The sequence below is a fragment of the Pteropus alecto genome, unplaced genomic scaffold (genome assembly GCF_000325575.1).
Source record: "Pteropus alecto unplaced genomic scaffold, ASM32557v1 scaffold103, whole genome shotgun sequence".
NCBI lineage: Eukaryota > Metazoa > Chordata > Mammalia > Chiroptera > Pteropodidae > Pteropus > Pteropus alecto.
In genome coordinates this window covers 13,208,924-13,230,350 of record NW_006436288.1, presented here as the reverse complement: position 1 = coordinate 13,230,350, position 21,427 = coordinate 13,208,924, and the positions used below count along the sequence as shown (strand labels likewise).

The window sequence follows — 21,427 nt, the reverse complement described above, 5'->3', positions numbered from 1 at the left end:
TATATGTAGCTAAATTTTTATACACATTCATAATTATTTTCTTTGGATAGGCTTCTAAAAGAGTATAAGGCTTTGACAGATCTTGCAAAAGTGCTTTCCAGAGATATTGCCCTGGCTTATGTTTTACTAAGTGGTGACTGAGAATATCTCTTATATAAAATTTTGTTTGCCTGTTTGATGGGTTAAAGATGGTGTCTCATTTTTATCTGCAATAACAATTATGCTATATTTCACCTATCAAATTAACTGAAGTAACTAATCAAATTAAAATATCAAATATTTAAAAATTTAAGCTTGCCTTCAAATGTGCAGTACTTTTTCTTTTTTCATATTTTGAGACAAATTATATTGAGGTTTAATTTATGTACATTAAGTGCACAGAGCTTAGTGAGTGGCTCAGTGAATTCTGGCAAACATTCGCTTGCATTACTGACACCTGGATAGAGGTATAGAACCTTTCTGTCATCCAGAGCTTTCTCAAGTGATATGGTATTTTGTATTTCTTTTCTATGTATTTGGGCCTTTTGAAAATAAGAGATAAACAACAACATTGGTTAGTTGAAATTTGCTTTGTTTATTTAAAAATCCTACCTAGCAGTTTATAAGAAGGAATTTGCATTTGTGTGGCAATCTAAATTCACATTTAATATTACTTAATCTATATCAAGATTTATTCTGCCTTTGTTATTCACATAAACCCTTTTATTATGCAGAAATTTAATCTGGGTGTTTTTGTCTTCTTAGGAGACTCTGCAAATTGATGAGGATGATAGACCAGAACTAGTCTGGTGGAAGTGTAAGAAGTGGGCATTGCATATTGTAGCTCGTCTTTTTGAACGGTAATCCTGTTTATTAGACTTATGATCTTATGGTCAGTATCTCAGTGTTGGATATAATAAAATTAGGTCCCTTGATGCTCCACAGTATATGATTATTTGTCTCTAGAGCCTTAGAGGGCAAAAAGTCACCCTCTCTTTGTTTTAAAGTAGGCTTAACTGTGACTCATTATGACTTTGAGATAATAAGGAGGTTGTCAGTTTTCTCTGACTCTTTCTAAAATTCTTCTATGAAACGAATGGAGAAATGACATTGTTTAGCTCATTGGAATTATTCAGGAATTGTGCAAGAAGGTGCTTGGCCATTCAACGCCATAGGAAAGTTAGTTAAATTTAATTATAGAAGCATTTATTGAAAAAATGTGTCAGCTGTAACATTTTATTTGTAATATTTGCCCTTTAGGAGCTCTTAGAGTCTAAGTATAGCTCATCATGATTTCATTTTGGGATCTGTGAAAAAAGGGGAAAGTGTTAGTTTTGTGCCCCAGTAGAATACATCTTTCAACAAGGCACTGTATTTCAACTAGTGAACATGCTTGTTTTTAAAATTCTTGATATTTAAACATTTTTTTTTCTTTGTATTTTAAGATATGGAAGCCCAGGAAATGTCACAAAAGAATACTTTGAATTTTCTGAATTCTTTTTGAAAACCTATGCAGTGGGAATTCAGCAGGTAATAATAAACTTAAACGTTTCAAATAGAAGAAGGACAGTACTGGAAGTAGTTAAGTCATTTCTATCTATTTCAAAGTAGGAACATATTAATACGCTACATATTTAAATATAAGGGATGAAATGGCAGCTCTGGAAATCTAATATACTGTGATCAGTTTTGGAACCAAGTGGCCTAGGGGAGCTACCACAAGAAGTGCCCTCTAGACTTCTAGGTGCTGGACTCAAGCCTTTGAAGTTTGTTGATACTGGTGTAGCAGTTACCAGTATTAGATTGTGTTCTTCTGTTAACTCTCTGACCTCTTATGAGTTTCTTACATTCCATTTCTTTGAGCCTTACCTCTTTGTTCCAAGCTTTTATATCAGAAAAGTTATAGAATACTTATTGATCTATTTTAGGAAGAAGTGAGCTCAGAAGTTAAGACTTTCAGCTGAAAACTGATACTTTTTTTTGTGGAATTTTTGGAACCATTCTATACAGTGAAAATTAATTCTTGAGTAATAATCTAGGTTGATATCAATATTTAAAAACTACAAAGGACAAGTGGGCATGAAAATTGGTTGATCTGTATTGCCATTTGAATCACGATATTTTTGTTTATATTTCCACAAATAAAACTTAATAACTATTGACTGCTGGCTGTGTTAGGACCATGTTGGGGAAGCAAAGATTAATCAGACATAGTAAAAGTCTTTAATGATATAGAGGTGTTTCTAGGTTTTTATAAATCTATACATATTAGTTTTCCTCATTGTCAATGATATAAAATTAACTACTTCAAACCTGTTATGTTAGATGGAGTACTTCCTTTTATAGATTATCATTTTGTCTAGTATCATTTTATAGATTGTCATTTTTAAAATGTACCTTGCAACAGTTCAGGAAAGCTATGGCTGTAATTTTCTCACAAATTACTTTGTTGGTCCATGAAGCAGTCTGTAGGGGAAATTAGTGAATAATGAATAAAATTATCAGTTCAGCGGTTCGCTGTGGATACTAGCATAATCAAGAAGCTGGTCAGCTTTGTCTTCTGCTCTTTTCACTGCTATATAAACCATTAAGCATCCTAAAGTTGATGCCCTCTTGAATTGTGTTCAGTAGAGTTTTCCCAGTGTCACATAAATTTCATACTATTGCATCCATGTCATTAATTATTTGTACCTTAGTTATTTAAGGTATATATTCCTAGTTTTAAAAATAGCTTTCTTATCAAAACCTATATTTTTTTTCTTTCTTTTCTTTTTTTTACTCAAATCTCTCATCTCCTACCACTTTGTATGAACCACAACTGTTCTAGGAAGAACCATGTTCAATAGCATCCATTTTTAGCCAGCATTGCAGAAAGGGCATCTGGGTGAGGGTAGGACTTCTGACAAATTTTATAAATCTGAATTTTACATAACTTGAACTGAATTTGTGTTCCAAATTCATAAATTCTGTACATGTTTTGAAAGGCACCCTGTTAATTTATTTAGCAGTTCAGTTATAAACTTGCTATAGTGATATTTATGAAGACTTTCCATGGCCCGAGATTATAAAATAAAATTTTTCCAGGTTTTCTTCTAGGAATTTTATGCTTTCAGTTTTTTTTTGTTGTTGTTGTTGAGATATTTACCCATCTGGAATTTATTTTGTTGTGAAGTTTAGTTAGGGTACCAGCTTCATTTTTTTCCAGATGGATAATCAGTTGTCTCAGTACTATTTTTTGGATAATTTATCCTTTCTCTTCTAATTTGAAATGCACCATTATCAACTATTAAAATCTGTTTGTGGTGTCTCTTGCTATATGGATGTTTTCAGTGTTCATTTAGTCAAGTCTGTTATTATTTTTTAACAGTAATCTTAATTTATTTGAAGTATGTGGAATAGATTGTAGACTTATTCTGAGTAATTCTGCAAGTTAGAAGTAGGACAAGTGGCTGGAAATTACAGTGAGACACCCTTCAGTTCAATATAAAACATGGACCTATCTAATAATTAAAGCTGCCTATGAACTTTTCCACAATATTACTCTTTTCCCTAAAAATCTGTTAGTTTTTATCTTTATGGATTCTGGGTTTTATGTCATGCCTAAAGTGCCCCTCCTCTTAACCTTAAAATTATTTACGTTCTCCTTTATTTTCTCATCCTGTTTTCCTATAGGTACTACTAAAAATTTTAGACCAATATAGACAGAAAGAGTATGTGGCCCCCCGTGTTCTTCAGCAAGCATTCAACTATCTCAACCAAGGGATTGTTCATTCTGTAACATGGAAGCAGATGAAGCCACACATACAGGTTAGGTTTTTGAAAATGGAAGAAGAACAGAAAATTTTACTATGTCGATATGGTGATATTTAGGACCAAAATGGAAATGTAAAAATGTTTACAATAAGAAATATATTAGTATATTAGTATATGTAACCAAGAGTCAAGGTTTGTTTGATATTGATTTGTTAGTAAAACGTTATTATCCCTGCTGTTGCTTCAAAGAATAGCATTTACATTCATCTCTTTCTCTATATCTTTAATCAGTTGTTGTTTAAAAACAATCTTATGTTTAACCCACTCCCCCCACTCCCTTCCTGCCCCCTCCCTAGGCTCTTGCTTTCCTGCTTTCACCTTAGCCAGTGCAAACATAACAGAAAGATTAATATAACAATTTGGAAAACTAACACCATAAAAGTTGTCAGTAAATACATTATTAATATTTCCCAAATTTGAATAGCTTATACCCATTTGTTGTTCTGTTTATTCCCTTTTTAGAATATCTCTGAAGATGTGATTTTTTCTGTGATGTGTTATAAGGATGAAGATGAAGAGCTGTGGCAAGAAGATCCATATGAATATATAAGGATGAAATTTGGTAATCGAGATGATTTTATTCCTCATCAGTTCCTAGATATGTAAAATAGTATAATTAAATTTGTATTTTAAAGCAAATTTTCTTTGTTAAATTCCCAGAGTTCTGCTTTGCATAATAAACTGAAATTCACAAGAGTTCTTGACATTCTGTTGAAGCAACAGACTTGATGCCTTTGGGTGTGGGAGATGAAAAGCTGCTTTATTCATCCCTGTAGTAGATGCTGAAGCAGTCATGGAGCCATCTATACCTTTTTCTGTTGTGATGCCGATCTGCAGGGACCATCTCTTTTTGTGCCTTTTGGGTTACCCATTTGTAGATTGGGTTGTGCTCAATCTGGGAGATCCTTTGTTTTTTTTGCATATTTTAGGAGCACCCCAATTTGGTTTGCCTCCTTATCGTAGAGACTAAGTGTTCCACAGGGGATGAGATTATTTGTAGTGGCCCCACCATGTGGCCTAGTTATCTGGGAGTCCTTTAAGCTTGGATTCTCCTGGAAGCTGTTGAACTGTGTAGATTGCCTGAGTTCATTCTCTTTTATCTCCAGTTCGAATTAATTGCTTCACGGAGTACTCAGGCATTTAACATAGCAAAATATTATTTGTGTACCTCTGTTTCTCCTACAGCTTAGGGCTATCCAAGGTCATGGACTTTGTCTTATTTATTTGCCTTATTTTGCATTCTCTATCCCTTCTACACCTCTTTATCCTTCTACTAGTTTTTGTCTCTAGTCTGTCTTCAGTAAATGTTGAAATAAATAATTGATAAACTTAACCCTGCCCAAGGCATGCTGACGGTGCTGTGACAATGCAGTGCTTTCACCTTGGTCCAGGTGTCACTGGCTACTTGAGTTAAGCCTGCTGGTATAGATCATAGGTTATTGGGCTATGCTGTTTTTAGAGTGCTTTTTGTTTAGTATTATTTGATTCAGTAAGTGAGGAAGTGTCTCTTTGAGACAAAGTACAGGAAAATCAAATGAATGAGAAACAATATTTGCCATCTGATTTATCTCTCCATTCTACCATTCATTTCCTTTTGAAAATCATTATACATGGGCATGATTTATTATTTCCCCTTCCTAGTGCTTTTGTTTTCCTAGGAGAAGAGTGATAAGCCAATCTTCTTTTTCGAGGCATTCTTTTAATGTTTAGCTTTTCTATAATACTTTAGCTTTTCTATAATACTTTTCTATAATGTTGGATGGATTAAATGGGATAATACAAATAACTAACTGCTTTCACTGCTTAGTGTAGAATACTGCATGCTTGTAAAATCTTAGTATGGTGCCTGGCACAGAGTAAGTACTCAATAAATGTTAGTTATTAGTATTGTTATGCTTGTGTTTTATATTTGGAGGCAAAGACTTAGATTTGGTTTTATTTTTATGTTTATATATGGATATATCAAATACTTCTCAAGTTTTCACATTCTTATGTAAAACTGCCTATGCTGAAATTTGAAAAATTTTATGTAGTTAAGTGTTGCATTTTAAATAGGTGTATATTTCAACAAATATCTATCGAATTGAACCTACCTGCTGAGAGCCAAGCACTGTTGTAGCAGTCCCTCAAGACTTTTACACTTGCTCTTTGCTCTACTTTGAAAACTTGATCTTTAGATTTCCATGTAGAGATTTCTTCCTCATTCATTCAATTTCTGCTTAAGTGTTACCTTAATGGAGAGTTGAAGAGGCTTTTCCTGACATCCTATTTAAACTAGCACCCCACACTCTCCACTCTCTTTCTCTTTACCTGTTGTACATATGTTCTTAGCCTGACCTGTTATATGTGTGTGTGCATGTATGTGTATAATTTGTTTCTCTCACCTTGTAAGCTCTATGGGAACCTTTTTGTTTGATATTTTTGTCTCCAGAGCCTAGAACAGTGCCTGGCACATTATAAACACTAAATAAATTATTGCTCTTTTTCGATAGAGATAAAATGCTTTTCTTGTCTTTAGAGAAACATATGCCTGAAATGTATTGTTTCCTTTAAAATGATTGTTTAACCTTTTTCCCATTTAGAAAAAAAAAGGTGCAGTTTGTGTAGGAATACTGTTTTCTAGGATTTGACATTTTCAGCGATCGAACTACAAAAAAACAATGTTATAAATAGCATGATGTCATTTGTTTCCAAAGACTATTGCTATACTAGAGTGATGCAAAAATAATAATAAAAGCGACGTATTTCATGGCAAACTTTAGGGGCAAGGGTAGGACTGTAATCCATGCGTTATCTCGGGGTGAACGAGAATCGCATTAAAAGGACAACCTATAGAGTTCGATAAATCCTTTTGTGCATGAAAGTACTGATGATATATCCTTAGCTTTTTAATGCTGTAAACCAGTGTCATATGTAGACTTTTATTTTTTGGTTTTGGAGTAGTGATTAATCAGGTTTGAAATCTATAGTAATTGTATTTTTACTAACACGGTTTAACCTTTTTAAAATCTTAGATATTTTTGAAGATTATGCTTCTCCTACCACAGCAGCCCAGACTCTCTTATACACTGCTGCAAAGAAAAGAAAAGAGGTATATAGTTATTCTTTCTAAATCTAGAACTGAAAGGTAGCCTCTGTTGATTTGACACTCTAACCTAGTATTTGAAAAATTGTATTATGAGTTATAATCTGTCACTTTAAGAATATTTTTCTGTCTTAGCAAGAGAAAATGGTTATTTTATGTTCTTAATTAAACACAATAAAGTGGCTTTAATTTTGAAATTTTGTGTATCGTATTTAATACTATCATGAGGCAGTGTAAGCTAATGTAGACTGAAACGGATTCTTCTTTTTCTTTAGGTACTGCCAAAAATGATGGCGTTCTGTTATCAAATCCTAACAGACCCGAACTTTGACTCGAGGAAGAAAGATGGAGCCCTGCACGTGATTGGTTCTCTAGCTGATATTTTATTGAAGGTTAAGCCACTTAGAGTTTAATTTACTTAAAACTGTGAAGCACAGGCAAATGAGAGAATATGAAAGTTATGGATAATTTAAAACTAGTGACTGCTTCTGCATAATTGAATTGACTATAAATATCCTTTCTGTCACTTGTTTCTTTAAAAAGAATACTTCTTTATTCGTCAGTTTTTTAGTATGAAACTGTTGCTGTATTAAAAAGTGTCAAGTGACTTTGTTTCTACAAAAATCAGTATAAAAATATGTTTAAGGTACTATTTCTCTCTTGTTTTAAAACAAGTGATATGTAGGTGAAGTAATTTTACAAAATTGTAAATAGAAGTATCTTAAGTGTAAGTCATAATGTACTTTATTAGGATGTGACTTTTACATGTGAAAAAGACATTAGTAATTTGAAACTTAATTTCTGTTTCCTAACAGAAGAGTTTATTCAAGGACCAAATGGAGTTGTTGCTGCAGAATCATGTATTTCCATTATTATTGTCTAACCTGGGATATCTTCGAGCTAGAGTAAGTTTTCCATGTTTCCATTATGTATCTTAAAATCTTCATTTGTAAGATAATTATCAAACTAAGTGTTTTTAGATAAATTGACACATGTTGAGGCAAAATGAAGTCAATTAGAATGTCCCTTATGGTCACATAAGCTGAATAAAGAACAAACTAGTAAATAAGAGGATTTATGGCTTTTAATTCCAGCTGTTTTCATTTTCACCCTAGCCTCACTCACTGCATGTGCAAAGCATGCTATGAGAGGGATGCTGTTACGGCAGTGGTACAATGTAAATTCATAAACGGATTAATTTTCAGTGTCAGAAAACAGCATGAAATTTCTAGTTTTGCTAAAAACTTGATTATGATTTACAGTATATTAGGTAGATATGTCTTAGTCAAATGAAAATAATAATCCACGTAAACTTATTTGTGTTCTAATTGTACATTACTTCTAGAATCAATATGGAGATATAAAAATAGAACTTTAATTCAAGAGCCTTGTATGTATCTTTATAACTCTGTCAACACAAAAAAATGTCTTGCTAAAAACAACATATGTTAATAATGCCTATACCCTCTAAAGCATTTTATAAACAGAAGATAATTGTCAGAGGGAGAAATATTTGGGCAAATGTAGATTAGAGATGCTAAGAGCACACAAGTATTTTTATAGGTAGGCTACTATCTTTGACGGGTTGTGTGAATTATAATTCTCTTGCTAAAAGTTTTTAGTAATTCAAATTAATTCCTGTTAATTGTGTTTTATACAAATAGAGAATTTTAAAAAGTAATAATATAATTCTGTGGTCTAATAGTTTAAAATTTGGTAATCTATACAAGGTTTAAAATTCTTCATATCTTATGTGTGTGAAAAAAGGAAGTTTGCTAAGCCAGTTAGACTAAGGAAAAATAATGTTTTGTTTGTTTGCTGTAAAGGCCAGAAAATGAATGTCAAACATTGCTTCACAGTAGCTTTTTACATATAATAATAAATCAGTTGTGAATTATATTAAAAGCATAAATAGGACTTTTTTTCAGAGATATTTAAATTTAGCTCTGTTTTTTTTCCTGTGAAAATATTGTTGCATACAGGTATTTTAGAAGTAATCCAACTGCCTTTTAAAATAAAACTAGGAAATCCAAAAGTTAGCAACTAGAGCTAATATGCTACCTCCAAAAACAAACAAGCAGTACTTGGTAGAATTAATGATATTTTACTTAGTAAGAAGTTCTTATATGCATGACATTATTACAGAATACCATAATCCCAATGGTTCCCTATTTTCTTTCTTCTTATAACAGTCCTGTTGGGTACTTCATGCATTTAGTTCTTTGAAATTTCATAATGAACTTAATCTAAGAAATGCAGTTGAACTAGCAAAGAAGAGCCTGATTGAAGATAAGGAGATGCCTGTCAAAGTCGAAGCTGCCCTTGCTCTTCAGTCCTTAATTTCTAACCAGACACAAGGTAAAGCCAGAAATGCCCTTTAGAAGATTTACTTGTTTATCTATTTGTTTGTTTATGAGCATAGTCTTCTCAAATAGCTTTTGTTCATTTCTTTTACTAATAAGGATGATTCTCTAAGTCAAGGTTTAGGCTTTGGATTTCTGAGCTTTTGCCCCTTCAGAATTTTATAGGAGTTTCTTCTTGCCCTTTTTAGGAGTTCCTTTTGACTATGGTTTCTAGAAATATTTTAGGTTGGGAAACAAGTTGATAATTATTGGGCAGTAGGGTAGACTGGGCCTCAAGAGACCTGGTTTCTAGTTATGATTGTGCTACTAATTTGCCATGAAAACCTGGACAAGACACCTGATCTGTTAAGGCTTAGATTTCCATATATTTAAATTTAGGGGGGTTGGACTAGATGGCTTCAAGATTCCTTTAAACTCTAGGATTCTATGATTCTGCTGGTTCTGAAAGTAGCAAGTAGTGTTCGTAGTAAGGGATAAAACAGGTATCTCATTTGTTATTTCAGAAGAATATTCTGTTCATAGTTCAAATAAACCTTTGAAAGTAAACATGAATCTGGTTTACCTCTGTTCAACAATGTTTTAATGGAAGTCTGAATATTATATAAGGATATGTGGGGAGGAAGGTAGGTAGAGATGGGGTGGGGCAGGAAATGGGCACCATCAGTATTGGGCATAGTTCTTATGCATGTGATTTTTTATACATGTATCCTGGTATCATATGTTCTATAAGTCATGCCAATGACAGAGCATATATATAATTAGAATTTCTCACTGGGGGCTATTGGCATTTTAGGCAGGGCAATTCTTTTCTGTACAGGACTGATTATCCCCATATTACTCATAAGAAAACTGATATATTGGTGAAGGTTATTTTGGTACAGCTTTGTGACTTATTCACTACAGAGCAAGAATCTATCTAGAACCTCTTACCGTGTGTCACTTTATCTTAGGACCAAGTTAATTCTTTTCACTACTTGTGAATAGCTAAATTTTTTTTACTGATTTTGTTTGTTTTGTTGCATTAGCTAAGGAATATATGAAGCCACATGTGAGGCCTATTATGCAGGAACTGTTGCACATTGTTAGAGAGACAGAAAATGATGATGTAACTAATGTCATCCAGAAGATGATATGTGAATACAGTCAAGAAGTAGCCTCAATTGCTGTTGATATGACTCAGCACTTGGTAAGCTGGGCAAGAATTTATGTTAGTTTGGTATAAAAGTCTTGAATAATCTAAATACATTAAACTCCAGAATTTGGAGTTTAGTTTTATATGTAACTATAATAGTAACATAGAAATGTTTGCTCTTATAATTTTGACAGTTATTAATTTTTATAGTTAATTAGATTTAACTCTAATAACATTTAGGATTATCTCTTTTCACCTATAATATTCTAAGATTTCATAATGACATGCCTTAATGTGAGCCTTCTAAATTTTCACTTTCTGGGCTTTGAATCTTGGAGCTCATTTTCTTCAGTTTTGACCAATTTCTTGTATTACCTTTTTGATAAATTTCTTCCTACCATTTTTTCTGTTCTGCAGTTCTGATGCGGAATATTGGGCCAGGACTGAGTTCTAATTTCCTTACCTTTTCTCTCCTGTCTTCCATATTTGTTCTTTTGTTTCATTTTTTAGATAATTCCTTGATTTTTTTTTCTTTTAAACCTTCTATCAAATTTTTCAGTTGAGTACTACTAGATTTTAGTTTTTCTAGATTTTGGATTTGTTTGTTTAATGACAACCAGAAGTTAAATATTAGCTATCTGGTTATAGTAGCTAAAGTACATTCCACTCTAGTGACTAGATAAGGAAAAAAATGGCTATGTTTAAAACATTACAGGTTCTATTATTGATTCACTTGGCAAAGTGCATAACTTAGTTTGAGCAAAGCTGACATTTACATGTGAGACACTGCACTTTTGCTAACTTAAATAGTGAGGGATGGGTATAACAGTACTAATTGTTGAATATGTTCATGTTCTTTTCATAGGCTGAGATATTTGGCAAAGTTCTTCAAAGTGATGAATATGAAGAAGTCGAAGACAAAACAGTAATGGCTATGGGAATTTTACATACCATTGATACTATCTTGACAGTTGTAGAAGATCATAAAGAGGTGAGATTTCATTGTATTTTATTTTGTCATTATGGTAACATTAACTGAAATTTGTATAATCAATGGGCATGAGTTCTAAAGTCTTGACTTTTAAATTACTACTTACTTATGTTGCTAGATTTTAAAAATTATCCTCGAATTTTATAGACACATATTAAAATGATTGAGGGGAAATATTACATGTGGTTGTAAGGGGTATATCTGAGTTTAGTTCATCACATCTGCTATGTGCTAGCCTAGGCTTTTGGGGAATACCAAATTGAATTAGAAATGAACTCTGCCTTCTGGAACCCATAGTTTAGTCTTCTTGATAGAGATTGATAGCCATTCATTCAGTGGCAAATATTAAATAGTGGAACCAAATTCTGATGTAACATATTGTGAGAATGGAAGGGAAGAAGAGCTTAAAACATTATCTTTCCTAAATGAATTCCAGAACAATATTGGGATAAAAATTTGTGCAGACAATAATCAGGTGCTTTCATATTAGCTGTTAGTCTTACCTAATTCAACATGAGATAGATAGATAGAGCAGGTAATGGTAGTGTCCTTTATAGAAGTTGAAAACAAGGTTCAGATAGTATCAGGAGATTTGTTCACAGAATTTTGAGTTTGCAGTCAAATTATTTTGATAGTGTATCATTTTTTCCCCACCTAAAACCTGCCTCACTCCTGCCCAAGTATCACATAGCCTTTCCTTAACTCAAATTAAATTTGTGTTCTTCTGGTAGTTCAAGTTGACTTGTTTGGCAATGATGGCAGCTCTTGTTTTATGCAGTGAGGACTTAGGAAGCAGGTGCTGGTTCTTTAAATAGCATTGTTAAACCCTATGGCTCTTGATTTATCCTGTGTTTATCACATACCAGTGGAAGATAACCAGATTCTTAAAAACAGTTTGATATTCTTCTCCAGGGTAGGCCTTCTTTCACCTAAAATGCTTAATATGAATTTTAATGTCCATATTCATTATTTTATTTTAGTTTTGTATCCTTGTTGAAACTATATGGTCCTCTTGGGGACAGTGAGATGTTCCAAATTAAATTACAAGTGTACTTAAGGACAATTCTTTCGTCTTATATGTAAAACTTGTATTTTAAATTCGAAGAGACCTGAGGAATCACTTAGTCCAGTGTTCCCAAATAGGTGTGTGTGGAGGATGGGCAGTAGTAGAATGAGCAGGAGGATTATTTTGAGAACAAAACAGCATTTTATGTTTTTGTTTTAATTCTTTTACTCTTGAAATTAAATTTATTTTGAATTTCAAATAAAATTAAAGGTACATGTGAACTAACTGTGATTATCAAGGAAGGCAAGGTTTAAAATTGAGACACAGATTTTCTTGCTTCCTTACTCACAGATGAAAAACTTAAAGTGTTTAGCTCATAGATAATTAGAGGCAAAACAAGGAATGGAATCTTGGTCTCCAGATTGCCTGTCCTGTGATTTGAATTTTAGCTTGTTAAAAGCAAACTTTGAAAACATCTTTCCTCAAAAGGAAAAAAAAATCACGTGTATATGAATACATGTACAAATAATGTGTGAAGAGCACAATTAAAAATTTAAAACAGATGCTTAAGCATATGCAGTTTTGCTTAATGGTTTTAAATATCTTGGCAAATGTTAAATTTTGGATCATTTGAACTTTCAGACAGTAGTTTAAGCTGAATATTAAAAGAATACACTCGAAAGTTGAAAATAGGATACTTAGATGAAGAATGTAACCTATAATGGATTCTAATTTTTTACTTATTTAAAGAATATTTAGTACAAACATATATTGAAAAATTTAAAAGGTGTGAAAAGGTATTCAGTGAAATTTCACCTTCTCACTTAGTATCCTAGTCATCTGATTCTCCTCTCGAGGAGGTAGCCCCTTTACCAGTTTTTTGTGTCCTTTCTGAGATTTTTCTACTACAATTTCCAGGTAAAAAGTGAGTATGTATATTTTTCTTTAATGAAAATGATAGCATACAGTTTTCATCTGCCATTTTTTACTTTAATATATCTTGGTGATCCTTTCATATTAGTCATTAAAGTTACATATTTTTAATAGTTGCAAGATCAAGTTTCTTAACCAGTCCCCTTTTAATGGATATAATTTAACTATCTCTTGTTAAGTGGAAATTTGGTTGTTACTAATCACAAACATTGTTGCAGTGAATGGCCTTTTACATGTCATTTTCACATGTAATAATATATCTTAAGGGCATATTCATTTAAGTGGAATTACTGGATAAAAGGATAAAGGTATAAGATTGAAGGATGTTGCTAACTTGTTCCTGATAGTATGTATCAATTTGAACTTCCAAATCAATGTAAAGCTCCTACTTTTTGATCATTGTCAGATTGATAGGTAAACAGTGTTAATCTTGTGCTTAGAATTTGTACTCTTATTATGTATTAGAATAAACATCTTTTTATAAGCTTAAGATCCATTTATATTTCTTTTTCTTAATTTCTGCCTTTCTGTTGATTTCATGTGAGGTGAATTTTATCTTTGTGATACCGTTTGACAATATTTCACTCAATTTTTCATTTATCTTTGACTTCCTCCTGCTCTATGCAGAAATTTTTAATTTTTGAGACCAAAATCAATATATTTATTTCTGGTTTCTGGGCTTTGAGTTATTTTCTTTTTAGGATTATACACAAATTTTTTTTTTTTTTTATTTCTTCTAGTATTTTTTACCTTAAGTCTTAACCTTGAAATCTTTGATCTATTAGGAATTTATTTTGGTATAAAGTATGAGGTAAAGAATTAATTTTATTATGGATTTAACTCCCATTTCCATCATTGGTTTACTTTTCAGAATTTTCTGGTAGTCTTGCATGTTTAATTCTTCATGTGATATTTGGAATTAACTTGTCAACTTCTCTAAAAAAATTCTTTTGATATTTTTATGTAGATAATATTAAATTTATAGATTAATATAGATCAAGGGATAACATGATGAATTTTAAACTAAATGTTTAAAACTTGTCTTTAGGTTACTCAGCAGTTGGAGAATATCTGTCTACGGATCATTGATCTTGTTTTACAGAAACATGTAATTGGTAAGTTTAAAGGTTGACTAAAAAGGTAAATTGAGAATTTTAAAAAAGTTGATGAGCTTCCAGTGCATTTTTAGCTCTTCAAATTCAACAAAATGGACAATTTTGAGAAGGAGAAGATTGCATTCTCTTCAATTTTGGATATATTTCTAATATCTCTATTTTCATTTAGAGAAAAACTTAATAACCCAACTAAGAATTTTTGACTTTAGAATTTCCAAAGGGCAGAGAATTTGAAATTTTACATTTTTAGAAACCAGAACTGGGATGAGGTTCAGGTGAGGTTAATTTAATCTGGGATTGAAAAATGTGAAATGATAGGTGTATGCCTTATCAGAAGTGTGAGCTATTATTGTTCTATTATCTATTATAGTGCCCAACTTCTGAATAGAATCAGTAACTAATGCTGGATGTAACAAACTGATGGAAATTCGTAGAGGAGGCTGCTTTTCCATAGTATCCAAGCATTTTGAAGATGCTAGCCCTAGGGCATTTGGGCATGAGAGAGACACAATCTGTGTAGTATTCAAATAGAAAGATGCGAGGAAAGCTTGTTACTGCTTAAGAGTGGTGGTCCCTTGACTATTTATTTTCCTAATTAGTAAAAAATTGAACATGAACTTCTAATATATGTAAATAATATTTGAATATGTATTTAAAGGCAATACACATATCTTACTATACTACATTTACATACATAAACAATAGAAATGTAAAAGGGTGGGATTCAAAGTGTTCGAATACATTCTTCTCCCATCTCAGTGGATTATCTTGCATGCTATATCAGGTACACGTACTTCTTACTTTTGAGGATATTGCTGTAAAGCCATAGTTGTCAGACTTTAGTGTGCATGAGAATCAGTGAGGAGCTAATTAAAATGAAGATTTCTGGACTGTAACCCCATTCTGATTGTTAGTTTGAGGCAGTGCCCAGGAATCTGCATTTTACTGATTATTTCAGGTGATTCTCATGCAGGTGAAACAGTAACTTGGTGGTGCTTTTTGCTAATAGGATCCAAGGATGCAAGTACTTTTCTTTACTCTCTTACTAGAGCAAGTGCAAAACAGTTAACATATCTAATAGCCAGAGAAGAATAGTCACTAGTAGTCGTAGGAAATTAGGTGACTAATTTTTAAGTCCTGGCTATTGTAGAAACAAAAGGAATTCCTAATGAAAGTGTTACACTAGTAAACAGTGATTTATGTGAGACGATTGACATTTTATTTTACCCTCCATAGCTCCCAAGGTCAACTTATATTTTTTAGCAACGCATCAGTTTGTATAAAGATTATGCAAGTAAGGATATTACAGTAGTCCTCCCCTTATCCATGGGGGATATGATCTGAGACCTCCAGTGGATGCCTAAAACTGTAGATGGTACCAAACCCTATACATATTATGTTTTTTCCTATACATGCATACCTCTGATAAAGTTTAATTATAAAAGTTAGGCACAGTAAGTGATTAACAACAACAATAAATAATAAAATAGAACAGTTCTAGCTATATACTGTCATAAAAGTTGTGTGAATAGCTTTGGGATCATCATTAAATAAAAGAAGGGTTACTTGAACACAAGCACCACAAAACTGTGGTAGTCAATATAATAATCAAGAGATCTACTAAGTAACTAGGAGCGGGTAGTATATGTAATGTGGATACTCTGAACAAAGGATGATTCACTTTCCAGCTAGGACAGAATGGGATGATGTGAGATTTCATCATGCTACTCAGAATGATACACAATTTAAAATTTATGAGTTGTTTATTTTTGGAATTTTCTATTTAATATTTTCAGATTGTGGTTGACTGAAGATAACTGAAACCATGGAAAGCAAAAGCATGGATAAGGGGGCACTACTGTATTGGAATTATTTGAGTATTATACCAAAACAAAGAAAAATTATTATATACTTAAAACATTCAAAAAGGAAGGCAGAGAAGTTTTTCATCTTTTAATTGCTTACATGTTCTAGAATTACAAATATTTGTTTTCCTTCTAGGTTATGGCAAGAATTATTTTGTGATTATTCATCTATACTTTTCAGGATCTCAAAATATTATTGTTATTGGAGATGTTAAAATTGGGAAGGTGATAAGCTCAAAAGAATTTGTTTACTTATGGCCATAGTTTTGGAAAATACTGTAACTGGAAATTCTCCATTTATATTTAAAATAATCTTGTGAAGTAAGGCAAAGAGAAATAATTTATATAAAACTTCTGTAATCTGCCTATACCAGCTATTTGATTTGAGCAATTGCAACATCAAGATCTTAATAAAAGGAAAGGGAGCCTATTTCTTGGGTGCAGTGGGCAGAGGAGAAAACCGTGGTTTTAATTGCCTGCCCCCTCTAATATCCCATTCCAAGTCTCAAGGTGATGGATGATCCCTCTTATGTATTTAGCTGTAATGCATTTAATTTTAATGGCCATTTTTGAACCAATATTGGCCATATAGGATCTCAGATAAAAAATACTATTCTGGAAGATGTCATGAGTTGAATCTGTTATTCCAGAATCCCCTACAATATTTATGTCCATAATCCTGACTCTTTCCATTGTCCCACTTTCTGTCCCTCTTTTGCCTGTTTTCATTTTGCTAATTTACTCATAAAATATTATTTATTATTAAAAGCCAGTCTTAGCTATTACTGCTTTCACTGCTTTATCTTATACATGAAGTCAAACTTAGTAAAACCATCACACCCTAACAATCTTGGTTGAGAATAATTGAAATAACTTCTGATTAGTTAAAGCATAAATGGAATTTAGTGGAAAGATATTTAGTAGCTCACTTGAACCATGGGAAGGCTAGAGCCATCCAGGATTCTGCCATAGAAGTGGTCCACTTAGAAAGCCAGCGCTGACTCTGTCGACACTGGATCCTATACTGCCACCTACCACTGTCCAGACCTTAACACAGTCACAAAAAATAATCTGTAACAGCTTTGTCCTTCTAGTTTCTCGCTCAGGCTTCAAAGTCCTGATCTTAAGCATCTTAGCGGCCAGGTCATACACGCATGCCATAGCTATCAAGGGCGCAAAAGGAAATATTGGGCCCCTTTTCTGTCTTTAGGTTTCATGTTAGAAGAGGCATTTGTTCTCCTTTATTCACCTTCAATGGTGGGGTAATGATGAACAGAACTTTCAGAAATTTTATATTCAGATAATTTGTTGTTTCTCAAGTGATTGTCTTACGTAACAAATAATTTCCCATAATCTGTAATTTCCCTCTTATTTTGCTTTCAGTAAGGCCAATATATTGGTATTACTAGCTTTTGAATATATGTTACAGAATAAAACTTCATTCAGGTTTTAAATAATGTTACAGAATAAAACTTCAGGTTTCTAGGGTGAATATTAGTTCTTTTTAATAAATGGAAAAAAAAAACTTTGAAGTTAGACTTTTGCTCAGTGACATGTTAGGAATTGTACAAATTTTTTATATTGAGGTTTATGTTTTCTGCTTGTATGTTTAGATATAAGTTCTTTTTGATGGAGAATAATAAGAAATACATATGCAAATACTGAAACATTCTCTTTAGACTCTTCTATTTTATGAAGGGTATAATTGTCTTGAGGCAAATTGAAAAATGTTGTATAATTTTTACAGGTTATGTAAGTTGACAAAATACTGTCCAGTATATAGTTTGTAGAAATATGCGAGACAGGCAGATATTTTAGCATAGCTTAATTAAGCTCTCCAAAGTATATTAATTACTTGTAAATTTAAAATCTGTACATGAAAGAGATAAGACAATCTCTTCCTTCTTATACCCATTTTTTATTTTATAAGTATAAATTATATTTTATATAGTACAAAATATCTAAAAATTAAATATAGTAAGTAAGTTTAGTAAAAATAAATCTTTGCCTTGTTTGAGTAGGGAGCAAATATTGATAAGAAATGGAAGGTAGCAAATACTATGTAGCCGAAGATGTGAATGCTGAGGAAGGGATGCTCAAAAGTATGTTAGATATAAGAGGAATTTGCGTTAGGATGCAGCCTAAATCTTCCCCTGTGTGGCCTTTGTGTTTAATTTTTGCTATTTTCTAGCATTCTTACTAGAGATTTTCTTCTTTTCTAGAATTCTATGAAGAAATTCTTTCACTGGCATACAGTTTAACCTGCCATGGTATCTCCCCTCAAATGTGGCAGCTTCTGGGTATATTATATGAAGTATTTCTTTATTGTTTTGAATACTTTACAGGTATGGCTTTGACTATGTAACATTTTTGCTTTTCTCTGTCTAGATATTATTTCCTTTTGCACTTGAAAGAAAGACATAGATGATTCCAGTACTAACCAGAAAATAATTGTTCTTGTTTCCCTGTCAAGTAAAGGGCGTGGTTGTCATAGCACTGTTCTTCAGCCTCAGGAATATAGGCAATAGGAAGGCGTCTGTTTCGTATTGTATCTTAAATTAGCTTGCGATCAGAGCATATTTTCCATATATTAATTCAGTTACTGTTTTCTGAATACTGACTAAATTCTAAGCACTCTTCTAAATTCAACTATACAATAGTGAACAAAATAGCTCTTGCTCTTTTGATGTTTCTGATCTAGTGAGGGGAGAAGGGAAGTGGGAAAACAGACTAACAAGAAAACATGTAGTATGTCAGACGGTGATGAGTGCTATGGAGAAAAATAAGACATACTTCATCTACAAATAGGGCAGATTTACCACTTGTTTCTAGTGTTTTGCGGTTGCAAGGGAAGATAGTAATGTGTGGGTACAATAGAAATATGGTTCAGTGGGAATAATTTATACTCCTGTCACTCAAGTCTCATTGGGATTTTGAAATTTTTTTTCCAGACATGATGCCTCTCCTGCATAATTATGTGACAATAGATACAAATACTTTGCTATCAAATCCAAAGCATTTAGAAATACTTTTTACAATGTGTAGAAAGGTAAGCATGTCCTAATCCCTTGTTGTAGTGGTTCTTCCTAATGTTCGAGTGTTTTACTGCAGGATACACTTTCTTACACATTCAGTTCTATATTGCCTTCATCAACATATAGTTGTCATTTTGTATTTTTTAATGGAGCTTCGAATTGTAATTTGAACATTTCATATTGTGTGTTGTGCTTAAGAATGTTTGGCACATTTATAGCTGTGTACTTTTTAATGTTCAAGGTAAATCATTTTCTTTTTTTCCTCTTTGAATCTTTTATACAAATAAATTAATTTTTTTGAGGGGGTGAAATTGATTAACAAAATCCAATAAGTTTCAAGTGTACAATTCAACAGTAAGTCATATATATAGTGCGTTGTGTGTTTACTGCCCATAGTTAGATTTCTTTCTGTCACCACATATTTGGCCCCTTTTACCCCAGTCTACTTCCCCCTTTACCCTCTCATGGTAAATAATTTTCTTTGTATTTTTTCCTTTCAAAAACTTGCTACTTGATTAAAGAAAAGTGCTAGGGAAATAACCACACAGTCTCAATCATTGATTTTTTCTTTTAATTGAATGTATAAATTGGCAAGCACGAGACATAGGTAATTTGAACATAAATAATATAGGACAAAAAATTGAAATAGTTGGAAAATAGCATTATTTAGCTCAGTCCAGGATAATTTATAAGTCACATAAGGCAACTGTTATATTTATGCACAAACGTGATTGTCTACTATGTTATCTTTGCCACAGGTGAGATTTGGTCCTCTACTGGTTTTATATTGGAATCATTGATGACTAAATAATGTTTCCCTTCTCCTTTAGGTGAATATATGTATATACATAAATATAAAACTGTATTGCATAGAGCTGGCAAATTTGAGAAAGCCCAAATAGCCAGACCTAAAAGTTGGCCCTGGAAATGAGAGTAAAACTAGTATACAACTTATTTTCCTCACTGGAAGAGATGTGTACCAAGATCTGTTAAATCATAATCAGCAGTCTTTAGTTTTTCCTAAGTTAGAGAGCAGCTAGTGAGGAAAAGGGTAAGAGAAAGCAACAAGTAGAAAACATAACAGCCCTGCATAGTCCATTAGTAACTCACAGCTGCTTTGTATTATAGCAGATAGAGTAAAAGTGATATTCACAATAATGTCTTTAGACTTATCGAGTAGGTAAGATAGATTTCATATTCTTGATTTTAATAATAACTAACACTTATTGAACTCTTAACATATGCCAGGAATTTCCTGAGCACTTTATACATATTAACTTATTTAATCTTTACAGCATTATAAGGAAGGTATCACTTTTTTGTCAAAGAGGAGATTGAACCACATATATTGCATTGTGCCTGAAGTTTAGTAAATTGTCTTAAGTCACATAGCTACTCTGTGTTGGCACCAGATTTGAACCCAAGTAAAGTGAATGCAATTTGGGGAAAAGAGTAATTTTTTTTTTCTTTCTGTATCATACAACCCCATAAAGTAGATATATTATTATCCTCCTTTTACAGTTGCTGACAGTAAGACACAGTGGTTAAGTAGCTTTTCTAAAAACACAGCTAAAAAGTGGCAGAGCTGAGGTTCGAACCAAGGAATTCTGGTTCCAGAGCCCGTTCACATTTAGAATCTAGATCTAGATACACTGCCCTCGAGGTAGAATTTAAAATTTATATTAATATGGCTGATTCTTGGCTTTGGCAGCTAGCTGCTTACTATTCAGCTCACCGATCCATCTGTTTTCTAGCTACCAAAATTTTATAGCTATCTTTTTCCCATTTCTCAATCTTCGTGGATGTATCCTTCTAAAATCTCTTTATTATCATTTTAATGGCCTTTTGGGAAGGAGTAAAATTAAATGGGAGTGTTCGGTCATCTTTATCTGGAATTTCTTTTTAATTCAGTTTCTTAAATTGTATTTGTCTAGGAAATTATCCAGTTCATCTAAGTTTTCAAATATGTAAGGAATAGAGTGTTCCCTATAGTATTCTCTTATTTTTTAATCTCTTCTTTATTTGTATTTATATATTTTTCATTTCTAATTTTTTAAAAAAATTTTTATAAAGCTCGTCTTTTTCATTAAGTCTTTTTTCAGTGAATCTG

At 32.4% G+C, this 21,427-nt stretch overlaps 1 protein-coding gene across 3 annotated transcripts in view; it reads left to right on the top strand.

The window, feature by feature from the left end:
• The window catches only part of IPO8 (importin 8), a 55,102-nt gene that overhangs the window by 17,715 nt on the left and 15,960 nt on the right, over positions 1–21,427 (top strand). For all 3 annotated transcript variants that reach the window (XM_006912719.3, XM_025047346.1, XM_025047345.1), the window contains 13 exons: positions 745–839; positions 1,425–1,509; positions 3,652–3,786; positions 4,255–4,354; positions 6,807–6,883; positions 7,153–7,269; positions 7,693–7,782; positions 9,070–9,235; positions 10,266–10,426; positions 11,238–11,363; positions 14,351–14,417; positions 18,505–18,627; positions 19,234–19,331. In XM_006912719.3, coding sequence (XP_006912781.1) covers positions 745–839; positions 1,425–1,509; positions 3,652–3,786; positions 4,255–4,354; positions 6,807–6,883; positions 7,153–7,269; positions 7,693–7,782; positions 9,070–9,235; positions 10,266–10,426; positions 11,238–11,363; positions 14,351–14,417; positions 18,505–18,627; positions 19,234–19,331 — 1,440 coding nt within the window. The remainder of the gene's footprint in view (positions 1–744; positions 840–1,424; positions 1,510–3,651; positions 3,787–4,254; positions 4,355–6,806; positions 6,884–7,152; positions 7,270–7,692; positions 7,783–9,069; positions 9,236–10,265; positions 10,427–11,237; positions 11,364–14,350; positions 14,418–18,504; positions 18,628–19,233; positions 19,332–21,427) is intronic.